This window comes from Lepisma saccharinum, chromosome 2 (assembly GCF_977018435.1).
Source record: "Lepisma saccharinum chromosome 2, izLepSacc3.1, whole genome shotgun sequence".
NCBI classification, from domain to species: domain Eukaryota; kingdom Metazoa; phylum Arthropoda; class Insecta; order Zygentoma; family Lepismatidae; genus Lepisma; species Lepisma saccharinum.
Genome location: NC_139230.1, coordinates 20,322,423 through 20,341,801, shown reverse-complemented (window position 1 = coordinate 20,341,801; position 19,379 = coordinate 20,322,423). Strand labels below are relative to the sequence as shown.

Below are 19,379 nucleotides of genomic sequence, written 5' to 3'. Positions count from 1 at the left end.
TATTATAAATAAATAATACTGTAACAAATGTAATTCATATTTAAATTGAAAATTTTGTAAATATGTTGAAAGAGCTGGATCACAAAGACGAAATCAACATGTGTTAAAGATTTCATTTGGACAGTAATTACTTCTCTGTTACTTGTAATTTGTATTACTTATTTATTTTAGTTGTATTTTCATGCACAAGTAATAATTATGTAAATAGAATATTATTTGTTCATCTACAATCACAGGCATGTTACGAATTTATGTAATGCTCGGCAAAAATACTAATGATTAGAAGGTAAGACATTAACAAATTTAAAGATACTCAAATTTGAAAATCAGAGCTCATCATTCTAGCTGTTTCCATTACAATTATCGTTTGCTATGTTCAAAATTTTGTGACAGTAAATCTTCCTGCAGTTAAAGGAATTTGTTTTTTACATAGTGAATTCAGTAAGGGATTAGAGTTTCAAACTGGTAGAAACTGAGCTTTATGAGTCGGAATATGTTGTCCTTTCATTGCTTTTATAATATATGTTAATACATAAGTTAAATAAATTACACACTTTAATTTAATGGAATGCCTTTAATGAATGTATTTGACTTATCCTATTTCCATCAAACAACTAATCAAAGATCAAAAAAACATCCGTAAAACAAAATTGTCGGATGTTAATAGTCGGGTAATAATAAGCAAATATGCATTTGTTTGTGATTTTTGAACAAGTCGTTATGGAGTTTTCCTTTGTAAAGTACCTACAAGGTAACATAAATAGAAAAACTAATGAACACGCTTTGCCTTGACGGTGTGAGTTATTTACCCAGCGGAAATTTACAAATATTTACCCTGGCGGTTGAAAGAGAGAGAGTTAAAAAGTTCACTACGGACACCGAAAAGTTGAAATGGGACGTCGTGTTTTATTTAAAAGTGCAACTGTTAATGGAATATTCGAGAAGTAGCACACATTTATTGATATCCATGCAAACGTTTTAACATTTGATTTAGAAAAAGTAAACAGTCTCTCAGAAAGGAAGTTCTAAAAGGTTAATGTGTTTCGTTTCATCGAGAAGTGGAAAAACCTTATTTATAAATATAGAATGTCTGATTACTTGTCGCTTTAGTAATTATTGTGAATAATAATAATACAGTAGAACTGTTTGAAAACATTTTTTTATGAAACTGGTAAAGGTAGCCGGAGCATGGTACTAATCACGGCCCATCCGCAAATGGGCAAGATTGTGCTGGTGTAGGTCCCTATCCCCCACATCCCCTTCTATGGGCTCACAGTATTCGCAAGGGTAGTTTATATATGTTTATATATATATATATATATATATATATATATATATATATATGATGAACAGTCAAATGAAAAACCTTATATTTTTTATCTAGTAGATTTCTTCATATAAAGTTGCACAAGTTTGCTGAATTTTAACATAGACCCCATTGCTGATCTACCGTACATATATTTTCTAGACTGAGTTAGTGCCTGTATACCTCAAGAAGTAGGGGCCTCCCCCATGGCGCAGTGGTAGCGTCATTGCCTTGTAATCAAGGGGTCCCGAGTTCGATACCCGGTGGAGGCACAAGTGGTTCGGATCCCACTTTAAACTGTAGGTCCAGTCCCGATTAGCCTTACTGTGCATAAAGTGGACTTAAAACACCAACTCAAACAAACAATACCTCAAGAAGTTGAATATTTGGTATCTATGTGCACTTTTGAGCCACCGCGAAGTTCAATCCACCCAACTGCGTGCGGACTGAGGTCATTGTCGAACTTCCTCCTCTATTTGAAAGCTTGCTGGCGTGGTAAGCATGCATAGATACACTGAATTTTCATTTGCCGTAGGATGTCTTTAAGTTTTAGGATTGCAGAGGGCAAGAAACCACTGCTGCTCTTTACTGGTAGAAGTGTGTGGAGGAGGCGCCATCTTTATATGACAAAAATGGTGTTCTAAAGATCATTTGATTAGTTTTGCAGCCCTGACATTGTTTTGTAAATAACAGTTGATGCCTCATTTACATTTAAGCTGTACTGTAATTTTTGCCGGACTTTTAAGGTTTTCATATGACTCTCTCTCTCGTGTGTGTGTGTGTGTGTGTGTATATATATATATATATATATATATATATATATATTTGTGCATGTAGAAGATTTGTAAGATTCTTGAAACTTCCTTCAGTTTATTCTTTCATTACACAATTTCAAGTTCCCATCCCCCCGCTCTCATATCCGAGTCCAGCATCAACATCATTTTTGTTGGTCTCGAGAACCTGGCAGCCAGGCTGTTTTCACATGAGTGCGCCCTCTAACAAGGCGAACTACAGACCACTGGACAAAACAAACTCCTTTCGAAAGTAGGAGGGATTATTCGCCGTGGCAAACACTTGACAGCACTTCTAGTGTTCCTGGGAAGATTTATTTTCGATTTTTTTTCTCCATTTCTAATGAGATGGTTGCGTTCTAAAGAAGCGTAATGTCATGTTCAAAAGGAAGACTTTGTTTACAAATTATTTTTTTGTCCTTTTTATACATGTAGAAATACACCAGGGAATTAGATATAAACTGCAATATATAATTTAATGTTTATTTTAAATTTACAATCAGTTTACATTTCCTGAAAAAATCGGATATACTTTATATATAATTATATTCATATACGATTTCCTAGACTATTTAAATCTAACCTTATTGCTTCCTCATAATTGCCTTGTAAGTTATTTTTAAGGAACTGGAATAAAATCTTCTGCATTCAGTGAAACAAAAGGCATGTGATATGTGCAGTGGTGGATTGGTGGATGATTGGATTACTCTTCAGCTTGGTACAGCTTGGTACTCAGTTCATATCAGAATAAAATCACAATACGTCACTGAATGTATGAGCATTACAAATACGGATAATATAAATAATATAAGTACAATATTCTGCATTAATTCGTTGCGTTCGAATTGAGCAAGTAGAACAGAGTTCACATCATTTGTATGCATTTTAATAATTTTCAACTTTTCAATAATAATAATAATATATATGTTTATGCATTCTATTTTTTTAGTTTTCCAAAAGTTTCACATCTAAACAGAACTAAAATGTAAAGTCGAAGTGTTATTAAATACACATTTAAATGTCTACATAAAGAACCGTTAGCACATTACTGTCCACAATAACTAGTAGTAATGTCGTTCTTTAAATTCACGGTAATGTTTACAAACTGAAAAGTTCATCGGTATATTCAAATTTTCATGAGTATTTCCAACACTCTTAACTACGTACACGTGCGTTCTGTTATTAATAAATTACAACAAACAACTATATTCTAGTCAGCTAATAGTAGGCCTTTCCAATTCCAAGCAGGTGTTACAAATAGTGCTTGGTAATATTAACCCTTCGGTTGTGCGATATCTCCTGTATGGCAATCAAGTGAATAAAGTGTTCCACTTTCAGATTCACAAACATAGAATCATGGTTCTTTGTTATTACAACTTAATGCATTAAATATCTTAATTGGAAGCACGTGCGGATATGAAGAGGAAATTGGTTGGAGAAAATTGCGTAATAATCATCTGCATGAAGACTTTGAATGGCATATCGCTTATAACATATACGCGTACGTAGAATACCATTGGTACCTAGATGAGATTTCACACAGTCTCGTATAGTCTTGCGGATAATGAGATGTACCTACGTACATCTGTCACATTCTCGGTCTCGTCTCGTTACAAACGCCATTCACGTTCTCGTTTAGATTTTGAATGCAAAGTGTCCATCTAGTGTCATCTCATCTCGAGTTTCGAAATATGTGAAAATGAACAAAATACTTATTTAAGAAACTAAAACTATAAGTTTTTGCACTTTAAAAATGAGATGTCTGAATACGATCTATAGTAATACAAGCTTGGTTAGGCAAAAAGTATAGTGCCTTGTCCAGATACCATCTGTAATATGAAATGAATTAGTTTATATCCTTGTAAGGAAACCAAAAAGCGGAACCTTATACTCTGTCCCGGATATATCTGGAGCAAGCGAACGTAAACAAGTCTCTGCGCAAGTTGTGACGCGAGACTGTTCCGCCGATGAATACGTGAGAGGGAACGGGATTGCGTGGAGGGAGGAAAACGACTGCAGTCACCAGCCTTCGCTGCAGCGTGTACTGCATCGCTCTGCCCACCCGATTTCTCCTCCTTCCCTGCCGATTTGCAAGGCCATGCTCCAGAGATAACCGGGACAGACTATAGATATCCCAAAATTCTCAAGTAATGTAGAGAAATAAAAACAAACCAACTCCTCTGTTACGGTACGTAAATGGTATTATTGCACAATACAACAATATATTTTTAAATGCATTTATTTTTAAAGAATCCAACGTTAACCAAAGATTGTAACTTGAATTTGAACGAAAACAGAACAAAGAAAGAAAGCATAATATAACATAAGGAAAATACAGAAAGAACCTTTGTCATTTGAGCGCATTAAAGTGTTCAAAATGTTGCTTACTTACTAAATCCATTAGAAATATGAGCAAGCTCCAACCTTATTGTGCTTTTATCTGTGATCTCTTTCACGTGCTGATTCAGGTGATCACGTAATATTATTTTGGAATGGAAAGCAATTAAGTGTAATAATAATCAAATTGATAGAACCAGGAACGAACTATACTTAAAAAAATATTTGCGACCAGTGTCAGTGAAAAGCAGTTGTGACGTAACAAGAAAATATTACGTAAAACGCCATCAATTTAATTTTCTCAGTCACTACTTTAATTAGAAACGCCATGTGGGAGTGACTTGATAGAAGTTGAATTAAAACTTTAAAGTTTGGTAGCGGTGTAACCAAAGAACTCGTGTGAAAGTCCTTCTGTTTCTGGGAATAGTTTTAAGGGGGCAACAAAAAAAATCCATTCAATATAATATAATATAGGCTGTAAATACTGCATATCTTGAAGTATACAAATTGATAAAGCTTTTTAATTATTAAAAAAATTAAAGGAAGGAATTACGTAAGAGTATAACACGTGGATTTATCTTGAGCTTGAATAGTAACGGGTAACGGGTAACTTGAGATTTTATAAAGAGGAAATAATTAAATTCCAAAATTGGAGAAAATTTGAATGAAAAGTGCAATTTGTAAATCCACATGAAAGCATAAGTTGTCAATAAAGAATTAAAGGTAATTGGACATATTATTAAAATAAGTGAATAAATTAATAACTTCCAAACCAAAAAGCACTCTATACCCGGTAGTGGCGATTAGGTGGGACAGTTGCCACCTCCCTCACTTTTTACCACTTTGCCCCCGCACTATGGCCTCTTAATGCTAAGCATTGTCTACCAACAGAAAGTAAACTGTCCTTGCCCCCCCCCCCCCCCCTCGTTTTGGCACCAAATTGCCGGTCCTGTCTTTACAAATGCAGATCTTTCAGTGTTTACAGATGTTGAAATCTACAAAAAAAAAAAATAGTAAAATATCCTGTATCTCTCTCACTCTCACTCTCTCTCTCTCTCTCTCTCTCTCTCTCTCTCTCTCTCTCTCTCTCTCTCTCTCTCTCTCTCTCTCTCTCTCTCTCTCTCTCTCTCTCTCTCTCTCTGACTCTGAAAGGTATAAAATCATGGTGTGATTTGAAGCTGTCACATGGAATATATCACCCTCCTCTCTTCTTGTAAATATTTGGTTCTTGATAGATGCTGTACGTATATTTTATACCATATGCTAATGCTTCCAAAGAATTCACCGGAGTTTCTAATCCTACTGGAAATTTCTCAAATGTCCCAGTGTGTATAATGGATCGCACTCAAAGAAAATTAGGGCCTCCCCGATGGCGCAGTGGTAGCGCCTTGTAATCAAGGGCTCCCGGTTTCGATACCCGGTGGAGGCACAAGTGGTTCGGATCCCACTTTAAACTGTAGGTCCAGTCCCGATTAGCCTTACTGTGCATAAAGTGGACTTAAAACACCAAATCAACTCAATTCAACTCAAAGAAAATTACTGGCAAATTCTGTTTTCCTACCAACTTTGGTGGCTCAGTCGGTAACGAGTCTGACTACCATGCTAAAGGTCCCGGGTTCGATCCCCGGCCGGTTCAAATCCGGGAACTTTTCTAACGTTGGAAGCGGCCCGGGCGCCAATCCAGCGTCGAATAACATGGGTACCTGGGGGAAACCCTGGGGGTCACGGCCGGATCAAGAAAGTGTGGGCGTTACCCCCACACCCCCTATACGCCTTCATGGCGTGGTGCCAAGCACAGGGGAGCACTTTACCTTTTTTTTTACCAACTTTGGATCCACGTTTAAAATTCACTGTTGGAATAAACGAACATAAACATGATGAAATGGATATGTCGATTAACTACATGCGTACGCACTTCTGGAATAGCAGTTAAGAGAGCCCCTGCTTGCTCCTTAGTGAACAAATAAACCTGCTTAAAAACATATTTCTTGCCCAAGCCCAGAGAGTATTTTCGTTAGGCGAATAAAGTTTGCGAGTCAACCCCGCCTTTCGTTCTTATTGAATGAGGAAGAACAATTCAGGTCAAGTAGAAAGTGAAAACAAACCCGACTTGCTCCTTGTTTGTCTTGCAATGCGATGACATTGAAACGTCTCCATTGGAATTCTTGGCCTTTGAGAGTTAGTTTAAGCAGCTCCCCAGCCTCCTCGCCCCCTCCTTCTGTGCCAGCCTTCCAACACAGACATCCAATAAATATGGATGAGTCGAAACTTCAACCGAGTGAAACTTCCGTGCCAACGCAGACAGGTCGAAATATAAACACTCTAAATGATCTGAAGACCTTTGGGAGATGTTTGGGAAGAGAAAGTGCAGAATACCAGGGAGGAGTTACATTCACTCTTCTCTCTCTGGAGAATGCCGTGCCTTCTGGACATTATTTTGTAAGCAAGCTGGAAGCTATGCGTGCTTTCTTACTTCGGAACGAGATATTTCCTCTTGTACGTTCCCTATTACATATATTTAAATTTTGCAATTCAATAAGCTCAGAATGTCAAATTATGACTTTCTAACTTTTAGAGAAATCCAGAAACGCAAAATAGCATGTTGACGTTTTTGGATTCTTAACTACAGTGTTAAACTTTTGTATACCTACGTGTCGGAGACTCGTTCTGTCTTTGTCCTCAGGAGAGTGAGCTGTTCTCTACTTTATCATTTGGGGGCCTCCCCGATAGCGCAGTGGTAGCGTTGTTGCCTTGTAATCAAGGGGTCCCGGGTTCGATACCCGGTGGAGGCACATGGCACAGTGGTTCGGATCCCACTTTAAACTGTAGGTCCAGTCCCAATTAACCTTTTTGTGCATAAAGTGGACCTAGAACAACAATTCAATCAATCAATCAATCTAAGTCCCTGGACACAGCATGTGTTTTTGGCCAACATCTATATGATAGAATATAAAATCGACACACTACCCTGAGGACGGAGACAGAATCAGTCTCCGAAACGTAGGTATACAAATATTTAAAACAGTGACTAAAAGTAAAAAAAACTCAACATGAAATAATTACCACTAATAAGCTACAAAGAACAAAATAGCATGTAATGCACACCTATACCCTGTCCCAGGAATCTCTGGAGCAAGGCAGCGCATAGCGGCAGAGAAGGGGGTGGGGAATCGAGTGGGCAGAGCGAAGCAGTACACGCTGCAGGGAAGGCTGGTAACTCCAGTTGCTTTCCACCTCCACGTAATCCCGATCCTGTCAAGTGTTCATTGGTGGAGCCGTCTCGCGTCACTACTTGCGCAGAGACTTGTTTTCGTTCGCCTGCTCCAGAGATTTCTGGGGCAGAATGTACATTCTGTCCCTGGAATCTGTGGAGCAAGCGAACTAAGAAGTCTCTGTGTAAGTAGTGACTCGAGAGAACTCGACCAACGAACGCACAAGAGAGGGGCCTGAGTGTATAGAAGTGAAAACGCGGCTGCTGCTGCCAGGCGTTTGGAGCAGCGCACACTGGATTGCTCCACTTACTCGCTTTCTCCCCTTCTTTGCCGTTACGCACGGCATTTCTCCACAGACTCCTGGGACTAAGTATTCATTCCAATCGGCATGTTCCCTGTAACAGTGACTGTGCTTATGCCTTTGAACAGGCAATCTTCCTCTAGGAATTTCCTGCCGGTACATTATATAGTTGTCGTCCCCAAAGCAACCTCACTTTACTTCGAAGAGAGTTCCGAAAGATCAGTTTTCCCTCTAACAACAACATGTCAAGTCCACGTGGAGTCCAATAATCGTCCCCTACCTTTCCCACCAATAGCGTCCGTCCAAGAAATGACAGATCTTGTCAAGTCCACATGGAGTAAATGAGATGATGCCAATTCAGTTTCTTTATATATTTCTGAAGGTGAGGTTGCGATTCCGTTGTCTTTGCAAGGTTGTGTTATTGTGGTATGCTACTTTTTTAATACAATATAAAGACCACGGGAGTATATCATCGCAGTGAATGAATGGATGTCTAAACACTACAGGCAAAAATGACAACATTGCTTTTCCGAAAAACAGGTGGTGGCTCGAAACCAGATACGTGACCGGTCAGCTTCCTCTGGGGTTGGGTCAAAGGTACCAAACTGGTGATGCTTAGAAGACCAGCACTTTACCCAAATTGTCACCGAAAATTGCATCGAACTGCGATAACAGACGTCGTCTTCATGTATTATTCAGCACAAAACGCCTTCTGTTGTTTGGTTGACGCCATTTACCACAACCATGCGCATGCGCCTGGTGGTTTATCTAGGTGAAACCTCAGTTGAGTGGCGCAAGACACCCTAATGTCAACCTCCCTTCCACGTAGTACACCCTGGACTGCATTTTGCAGACTAGCAAGGCTCTGGCGTCTGGACTCATGGCCAGTAAAATTCTCTATAGGATTTGCGTAGTGTGCTATTCATGTGTGCTTGTGATTGTCCCCTTTCATTATTTTCATCTTAAAACCACCCATCCACATTAACGAAAACTAGCAGAAAAGTGACGTAAAATAACCTAATTCAATCCTTCAATAAAAACCTCAGTAGCGTTGCAAACGGCACTCATTACATGTCTCTCCACACACTGATCACTCTGAAAAATTAATAGGTACATTCTTTCATGGACAGGTTGTAATCCAATTTTTTTTTCATGGTTCTTTGTAGATTTTTACATGTTTGTTAAGTAAAACTTTTCAATTAAACTGTTTCATTTTCTCTTTGCAGAGGTGTATCCCCAACTGGTATATCGCTTCATTGAACAAACATTACAACCGGGACCATCTGTTTCACTGAAGTGCAGCGCTTCTGGTAATCCTACTCCGCAAATCTCGTGGACTTTGGATGGATTTCCCCTGCCACCGAGTGGAGATAGGTTCGTTTTATTTTTGCTGCATTCGTCATTTTTAAAAAAGTTATTTTACTAATACCTCGTTTTTTGCAAACATATTCTCCTAGGAAATATTACTCGGATGACAACACCAGAGTTATTATATGAAACTGTGTATATTTGCCTTTAAGCAAATTAATGTTTCTAACACAGTGTCACTGAATATAAATTACTATTCGTAAATTACATTAAAGCCCTTTTTCATAGAACTTCAGGACATGTTTATAAGGATTTACGTGTGTTTCTGAGTGGTAATTAACATCAAATATTATCAAACTATCTTATATTGACTGAAAATATAATTTAATTAAATATTGGTTTATTTTTCAGACTCATTATTGGTCAATACGTGACAATGTTTGGTGATGTTATAAGTCACGTGAATATTAGCTCTGTGAAGGCAGAAGATGGAGGAGAATATGAATGCATTGCCGAGAACAAGGCAGGACAAGCTCGACACGCAGCTAGATTAAACATTTATGGTGAGTAATCAAAATTTTTAATATTATTCAATGTTTCTTGTCCATGGTTATATTCGTTGTAGTCCGCATGCAAATTTTGATATTTTTGTATTTCATTCACGGAAAAGACTAATTCCAGCTCCGAGAATGATGAGTGATTCTATGTCTTCTGCAATAGAAGAGTGAAAATCATTTCCGATCCTCTATACATGTACAAAATTCCTCGGTGTTGAAGTGCGTTGTTAAATAAGATCCGCTTGTTTTGTGTATATCTTTACCTCGGTACATTTTCTATAAATTTCAATAAGAGTACTGCAGTGACACTTAATGTATAGTTCTGTGAAGAAACACATAATTGCTGTAGATATAGGCTACGTCATTTTGAGTTAAAAAGTAAAGACTGTACGGTGTGAAATTCAGTAATGCTAATCAAGTTTACGCTTAAAAAAGTAAAGTAAAGTGTTTTCCTGTGCATTGCACCACGCCATGAAGGCGTACAGGGGGTGTGGAGTTAGGGCCCCACACTTTCTTGATCACGGCCGAAGATGGGGGTGATGTGATCAGTACTACGCGTCTGGCCGCCTTTACCCCCAAGAGTTTCCTCCAGGTACCCACTGGGTGGAACGCCGGAGCCGCTTGACCCGGTTCTTCCCTGGAGGGGATCGAACCCTGGTCTCTCGCATGGTAGTCAGACGAGTTAGTTTACCCTTAGAAAAGTGGAATGCTCTATAGTTATTTTCAGAAAGTCCATCTTTCCTTGCTTTGAAATTCCGCCCATTTCCCTGCTTTGAAATTCAGCTCACTTTTCCCTGCTTTGAAATTCTGCCCACATTTTCCCGTTTTGAAGTTCTGCCCATTTTTTCTGCTTTTAAATGTTATCCACGTTTCCCTGCTTTGATATTCCGAACACATTTCTCTGCTTTGAAGTTCCTCTCAACTTTCCCTGCTCTAAAATTCTGCCCACCTGTCTCTGCTTTGAAATTCTGTCCACATTTTCCTGCTTAGTTTCTCCAACCTTGCCCTGCTTAAAAGTTTCTCCATCCTTTCCCTGCTTAGAAGTTTCTCCAACCTTTACCTGCTTAGAAGTTTCTCCAACCTTTCCCTGCTTAAAAGTTTCTCCAACCTTTCCCTGCTTAAAAGTTTCTCCAACCTTTCCCTGCTTAAAAGTTTCTTCAAACTTTTCCTGCTTAAAGGTTTCTCCAACCTTTCCCGGCTTAGAAGTTTCTCCAACATTTCCCGGCTTAGAAGTTTCTCCAACATTTCCCGGCTTAGAAGTTTCTCCAACATTTCCCGGCTTTGAAATTCCCCCAACCTTTTCCTGCTTTGTAGTTCCGCCCACTCGTCCCTGTTTCAATCTCCGCACATGTGACCAAGCATTCAACTTTCACATGTGTCAAGGATTCAATTTTTTCAACGTATTTCTTTCAATTTGAGAGTAGGTGTAAGGTGTCAATGACATTATTCAAAGAGTGCTTTCAAACATTATATTTCAAATTAATGCGGAAAGGACAATCAGAATAGCTAAAAAGCTTGTCATTTCTTTAAAGATACAATAATCAGTTTTAAACTGAAATAATTTTGAGATAGTAAAGCTTCTCTTTGTTATTATTCTGAGTATATTAAAACATGATGAAGTTGCTGCCTGCGACGTGTTCCAAACTGCCCCCTCCATGGTTATTATTACATTATTTTTCTCTCTGCTTGGGGCTGCAACTAGGTGAATATTTCCCCGTGAATGCATGAGAAGATAGAAAAGCAAGAAACCCACTCACGAGCGAGTGAACTAATTTGTTGTGTCAGCCGGAAAATCAAGGGATAACTGCAAAGCTCGCTGAACCTCACCGCGGACCATTTAAAGGGTACCGTAACTTGAAGGATTATAATTACAAGGTGGAAGGCAAAACGTGAGCATTTAGAACATTAACACTAAACATCGTTGTGGTTTAAATACACCGCGTTAGAGGGGGGACTTCTCCTTATCCCATAGCCGCAGAAACACCATTCACAAAGGAAACTTCCAATCTTCCCGTTAATTAAGCTCGAATTCTTTCGGTTTACAAAGTTTGTTTTCCGACCAAGTTTGAAAGGGATTTTTTTTAGTGAACGCTTTGCTTTGCGGGCTTGTTTAAAAAATTGCGTCTAAGCGTTTAAATTGAATTCGGACGGACGCTCGCTAAAATACACACGGAAGGCACTAAATTATACTTCATACTCATTATTATGGCCTCTCCGATGGTGTAATGGTAACGCACTCACCTTGTAATCAAGGGTTCCCGGGCACACTGAGCAGTAGTTTGAATCCCAAATTAAACAGTGGATCTAGTACCGATTAACCTATGTGAGCATAATGTGAACTTAAGGTAAAGTTAGGTCAACATTTATCATACTCAAAATGAAGATTTTTTTTCGTTTTCAAAAACATGTGTGAAAATTTTGGTGACATATCCAAAAAGTTTCTCCGGGAAAGTCTCTTTTTGTAATCGGCACTTTATGTTATGTTCAGGAAATGTTGGACATAAAGAAGGGGTTACAACGACAACCAACCCCTTGTGTGTAGGCCACTGTCAAGGTTCTTTCTTCTTACAAAGGCACTCCCACCAAGGTGTTCTACGATATCATATTGATCAAATGATTCTGCTATACTCTGATTCTACTATAATCTGTTGATCAAAAATTCTTATTTTCTCTTCGGTGCATATGATGGACTTCTTTTCATTTCAGCCAAACTTATATTATTTTACTGATCTTCCGTGAGTCTACTTGCAATTGCATTATTTCATTAAGCCACGAGTAATTTTCTTCCCTAGTTCTTTGAATAAGATAGAGAGCAAGACAAAGCTATTTCTTCATATTTTTCGCCAAGTAAATAATAAAGTTATTTAAATAGGCGAGACAGAGATTAATTGCTATAAATTAATCTTGACTTTTGTTTTCATTTTTGAGTCGACTTCCGTAGTAAAGTGGTTAGCACAGCGTGCTACAGCGCCAGGGGTCCCGAGTTCGAATCCCGGCCTATGTGTGGGTGTTCTTTGCGAGTGTCCCTTCATCAATTTGATCATATCATCACTTATTCTTATCGTCGCGATTAGCCAAAAGTGGCGGAAAAGCTACGTAAAAATCTTCAAACAATAGTTTTGGCAGGAACGTTTTCATACTTACGTTAGTGCAATGAAAAACATCATTTTATAACTTAAGTTTTAAAGAATCCATTAACATAGTCGTTTTGCAAGAATAATATATCTTAATAGATAGTGCAGATGTGGGACACGCTGTTACATACCTAAAAATGTAAGAGAAAAAGCTGTTAGTGGTAAATTAGGATAGAAATGAAAACAAGAACAAACGTGAAGTATTAACCTTTACTGAATAGGTAATTTTTTAATAATTGAAATAACAGAGACCATACAAGCATACCTTAGAAACAGAAAGTTACGCTACACTTTTCCAAAGGTTTTTTGTTGCATAAAAATAAATTCCTCTCAAAGAAAAATATATAACACATAAATAGAAACAACACAATGTTTAAATCGTTAGTATCATTCTTGGCGTTTACCGCAAGTGAAATGTGCGTTGCATGTTTCACAAAGAAAATATGACAACAGTCCGCACTTTTTACACTGAATCCAGTCTCTATTTCACTATTGATCAGAGCAAAAACGCATCACATTTATCCTTATCATAATTCGAATCCTCTTTTGTGCGCTTTGCTTTCATATTCTTTTCTATCTTCTCAGTGCCTGTCTTCTGTGATGAAAATATTTTGTGTTTTCCTTTTTTGTAACCACGGTTTCCATTCTCTGTGTCCAGTCTTTTCCTTGCTGAATTCCATGTGAAAATCTGGTTCTTTCGTCCCTGCTTATTCCCCTTCCTTTTCCTTTCTCCTGCTTATTCCCCATCCTTTTCTTTTCTCCTGCTTATTCCTCTTCCTTTTCCTTTCACCTGCTTATTCCCCCTTCCTTTTCCTTTCTCCTGATTATTCCCCTTCCCTTTCCTTTTTCCTGCTCATCCCCCTTCCTTTTTTCTTTCTCCTGCTTATTCCCCTTCCTTTTTCTTTCTCCTGCTTATTCCCCTTCCTTTTTCTTTCTCCTGCTTTAGGATACGGTTGTAGTTCATATGTTCCCAAGGTGGAGGAAACTGGTGGCATACAGCTGAAGTAGCTTGAGTAGACGATGAGCTTGAGAGCACGTGATGGAATCTTACAAGCAGTGTTCTTTCTTATCTGAGCTCTTCGTCCTGCTTGGGTTTTAGGGGTGATCCTTTCGAAATACACTCAAATGTCAACTCTTTGTGTACACTGGAAAATGTAGTCTTGCAGGATAACGAGATTCCGCGTTTGGATACACAGCCAGTATACTCCTCTGTTGTTTGTTTACTTGTCTTGTCCATGTGTGTCTTGAGTCAGTGGCGGCTCGTGGTCTGGCTCTATGGGCGTGCACTTCAGTCTATCGTCCAGAAGTGTTATACCACCCCTGTGAAATACTCATTCCCGTTCTTGCGTACATAATGAAGCTTAATATATTGGCAACCCAAGTTTTGATCACCTATCACTGAAAATGGGGCTATGACATAGTTATACGTATTTTATGATTTTTTAACACGAATTTTTTTACAAATTTCAAATATTTCGGAAATTGTCCAGCCAATCACGAGAAGAGCGATGTTATTGTGCAGTATGTAATTCAGCATTCGATAACCTGACAAAATCACTCAAAACATAGAAGTACCGATCTACAATATCAATACTACTGTCGATTTGCAAAATATTTCGTAAAAACTTTCTCCCCGGCTCTGCTGATATTAATGAACCAGGAGAATAATAACATTGGCGTACACCAAAGAAGCCGATTCAACTACCACATGGAGGAAATCAGTTATAATCTATCTAGCTGTTGTTTATTTCTAATGACAGACTGATCAAACCAGGCAAATCAAGCGAAATCAAGAGAATAATAAATGTTAAAACAAATAACAGTACTCACTAAGTTCACACTGCCCTGCTTCGTAATCGTACTTCAGAATTTTCCTTCTCTTTCGCCGTATCCATGTATTACTGCAGTTGCTACAGGCTTTGTCGCTAACTTCCCTCCAAAAATTCAATAACGTTAAGTCTGCTTTCGCTATGTACAGTTTCCCTCATCATAAAATCAAGCACTGTGCACTGTGCACTGAAACAGGGCCGACCTTTTGACAGCGTTAAATAATTTTGTAACGCAGTAACAGCCACACAATGCAAAACAGCTGACTATTTGATGCACGCTCCCTCCCGCGGGTTGATAATTCGGCTACTGCGCCACAGAGCCGTTTATTTTGACCAAGATGCACGAAGCAAAGGCATGCTTAAAACACCCGTTTTGGTTTCAGTTGCCCTCCCCCCTCTCCTCCTTTTCTTCCCCTGTTATGCTCGGGACAATATACCATCGAAATTTCCCTTTCATAAAAAAAATCCCTCAATTTGCGATGATGTATGAGTTGCATCGACTGCGTCGCACGATCTCCAATGGAATGAGTTTGCAACACTACATTCGCTCGCACACAGATCGCTTTGTTCACATCCTTCCTAAATGATGCAACCTCCCCTCACACGGCGCTCGAGCCAAAACACCCAATCAGCGTCCTCTACGCGACTGCTGCACCAGTGTCATAGCGAGCGAAACTATCATTGTGTTCAAGCCCCGATCGCGGCCTGGTCTGCGCGGTTTGATATCACGGATCGCAGACTTCTCCACCATCTCTCTTGGTGGAGCGGCGTGGGAACGCTTGATGTTTCGAAGGAGATAGAGTTCAATAAATAAGTATAATAATAATGATTTGCATTACAGATTTATTTGCGAATAGGCAGAAGCCGCTACTATCTTGAGTACCCTTCATGTGTAACAACATTCCCTTGGCGTGGTGAAGCAACTGTGTAACGCAGGATCTCTCTCACACACACAGACAAACACGCGCGCACGCACATGGGCATCCCGATGGCGTAGTGGTAATGTCGTTGGCTTGTAATCAAGAGTCACGTTACAGTCACATAGTGGTTCGGATTCCACTTTAAACTGTAGGCCCGCTGGCCTTCGTGGCGGAGTGGTTAGCACAGAGCGCTACGACGTCAGGGGTCCCAGGTTCGAGTCCCATCCTGGGCATGGGTGTTCTTTGTGAGCGTCCCTTCAGCAATTCCATTATATCATCACTTATCCTTATCTTCGCGATTAGCTAAAATTGGCAGATAAACGAAGTCAAATGAACCAAATCAGTCAAACTGTAGGTCCAGTTCATGTTAGCCTTTATGTGCATAATGTTATCTTGAAAGACACACACACACACACACTATATATATTTGTTGTTGTAAACTAGGTACATCTGTCTTCTTCCTCTATCCTCCCATATGGGAGCCAACATGGTCTAACGGTTAGAGTACTCTGGGTATTGGGTTTGAATCTAAAGTGCGCGTCAAATCTCCTGCATATGACCTTGAACGGCTGAACAGCACGAGCGAATCACAAACGTGCGGCGTTGCCTAGTTCCGTGACAAGGCGTTTCGCTCAACCACGCTGTCTCTTTTCCATGTGAGATTTCGACATGGCACCGCTGCAGTGCGCTGCTATTGGCTATCGCCATATGCAGGAGATTTGACGCGCACTCTAGTAGCGTTTCCTTTCACCATTCAACCCCATCATTGGGACGACAAACTTGACAAGATTTATCATGAATAGGTAGAGAACTGGGTTCATGAATTTAACACGTTAGTCTTAATCACATTACCTAATCATTCCATTTCTCGCATAATTTAATTCCAATGCATGCGGAACCACGTTATCGTCCTACTGCTTAGAAAACAGCGTCTTCCCGCATTTCGTTCTCTCTCTCTCTCTTTGTTTCTGTCTCACTCTCTCTTTCGTTCCACGTTCTTCCACGTGCTTGCCAAACTGACGGTTACAGTTGTTAGGGAAATGGAGTTCCCTGGTTACATGATCAATAGTTTTCGGCGAGACAGAGTTGGACCTGTACAGCGGAATTTTGCTTGTGGCCTGAGCTCTGTGTGCCGGGAGTGTCACTACAGTCAGTGCGGATTTCGCCACAGAGACCGCGAACAAGGTCTAGCGCAATGAGCATTTACTTCAGAAACCAATTTCGCTTAAGAGGTTACGATGTCAGTGTTTCGCTCGATTTCCTTCCACTTCTTTCGATGGTTGCACGTTGGAATCCGTCTTGCAGTAACAATGTGACACGAAAGTGGTATTTGTGCATCATCTGAATCGAAATTTTAATGCGGGGCTGAAAATTGTTGTGGTGTTGAGGCCATATTTAATTAACTGGAGGCGGTGTGGGCAGTAATTTCCATCTACATGTAGTGTAGCAATCTGTGAAATGTTAATGCTACACGAACGGTTAAATCATATCATGGAGAAGTGTTCTGCTTTTAACTTAGAAGTAGTACATGAGGGGTTTCGAGCATTTTTCATGAAAATTGAGACTGTAGAACTGTAAAATATCAACATTTCAGTGTTAGAAATTAGTATATCCCAAGTTTCAAATTCTTGCTCCTAGAAGCGCCACTTTGGTTGTGCAAAAATGGTTAAACGTAGTACGTACTAAGTATTCTAAATGTGTCTTTTTCTCGAAACCTTTTTCAATGGAGTTACGTCACTTGTGCTCTGAACTCTTCATATATTGCAATTGATAACGTGGTATATTTTTGGGTCAAAGACTTGTGTAACGTGAAAGATGAAGATAAAATAATGTGAACCAAAATTCCGAAAATCTCTTGTCCTCTGTGTTTGTCACTATCAAACTATAATTCTAAAATATGATGTGGTAATTTTAATTTGTAATCAAGAGCCCGAGTTCGATTCTCGGCGGATGCACCGTGGTTTATAGTATAGTTATTTAAACTGCATAGATACACGTGCAGCTTGCCGTGTCGCTTCGGCTCGAAGGGTTGCATTTATTTCTGAACGTACACTTCCAAGCGACAAATGTCGCTTGTCGCTTCGGTCTGAAAGCTCCCTTGGGTGCACAAAAATATATTTGGGTGCCAACTGGGAATCGAACTCGGAACAGCTCGCAGTGAACAGTGCGTTAAAAATTACTTTCTGGAAACCTAAAGCTACGAAACAAACAGGGTAGACTTTTTTTTGGCTGAGAAACAGTTTAATCTCCCATAGTATGTCACTTATAGAGCCGGTACCCAACAGAATGCAATTCATTTACGAGGCGGAAACATCGCGAGTGCCACGAATCCGTCTCTGAGGCTCTATTTTATTCATGGGAAGTTTAGTTCTCCATGTGAGTTCCGAAGTTATTAGGTTGCGCTGTTTGCAAATTCGCCGGGTGGCACGGAGCGTGGTGTGTTATCTCGGCGTTCACCACCAGGAACGACAAAACAATTCCGTTAATGTGGAGGGCTCAGATTCTAGCGGGTCCACTGAAGGGGAATTCTTACCACTATAAACTCCGCAAAGAATCTCTGGAAAATGAGCCCGAGGCAGTTAACTTGCGTAATGAAATATTCAAATGAGGTCATTTATCTGCGCCTCCCGCCAAGGTGAAGAGGGAAGTTCTTCGACGGAAGCATAAACGTGTTTATTGTCATTTTGAGTGTACTTTTGCGACCGTGGTTATTTCCCGGCCGGGTGCCGGGATGCGTACGGGATGCCCGGAAATGATAAGGACCCGCTGGATGCCGGTCATCAGTGTAATGTCGCCTATAATTATCTGGTCAGAGTTGCTGTTATTGGAAGGAAATTATTCACCCATTTTCTCCGAAATATTGTCGCCTCGGTGACCGACCACGTCGACACAAGATCTCGATGCACCGGGTTTGAATCCCTTCCCGAGCATGATTGTCGTTTCGTCAATTTTATTTCTTGCAGGCTGGCGAGTCTCTGGCGCCTGGATCCACGGGCAGTATAGTGGGCTTGTGTTTCGTATTTTCACGTCGCAATTAGCCAAAAGCGGAAGAGAAGCGGCAAAAAAAAATACAAATTGTTCCCTTCTTATATTGGGTTAGGGCTTCCTGGATGCACGATGATAAATATTAATGTTTCTGAATTCATTAATAAAATATGTTATTAGAAGCTATACTGTAGATAAATTGTTTTCATGTTATGTTTACCAATTTCAGAAGGCTTCACTGATTTCAATGCAAATTGTATGACGTGGCAAATTCACTCGAAAATAGAAGGATGAGACATTTTACTTTGTAACTCGAAAATGACCAAAATGTCACTTACCATGTTTTACACCCGACCCCTTTAATTGTAATATGCACCAGTAACTTATTTCTGAGTATAAATCAAATTCCATGGACTACAGAGTAGTTGTTGATATGCACTATTTTAGGTTAGGACAAATAAGTTGAATATTTTTCTGTTTCTAAAATTAATAAATAGCATAATGCATAAATATGCAATTTCTGTTAATGCAAAAAAATATTCAAACCTCTTCATACATTACGAAATAACAGTGGTTATTGTTAAATTTTAGATGAGATAATCTGAATTTGAAGCTTCACAATATTAAAAGTGAATGCATATTACATATCTTTTATATTTTAGTGCCTGTTATCCTGCCAGTTTCCTAAATTTTTAGCGC

General features: G+C 39.4%; 1 protein-coding gene across 1 annotated transcript in view; it reads left to right on the top strand.

Annotated features, from left to right (window-relative positions):
- The window catches only part of LOC145981412 (cell adhesion molecule Dscam2-like), an 842,890-nt gene that overhangs the window by 565,160 nt on the left and 258,351 nt on the right, over window positions 1-19,379 (top strand). Inside the window, 2 exon segments of the mRNA XM_083114650.1 lie at window positions 9,174-9,321; window positions 9,667-9,818. Coding sequence (XP_082970776.1) covers window positions 9,174-9,321; window positions 9,667-9,818 — 300 coding nt within the window.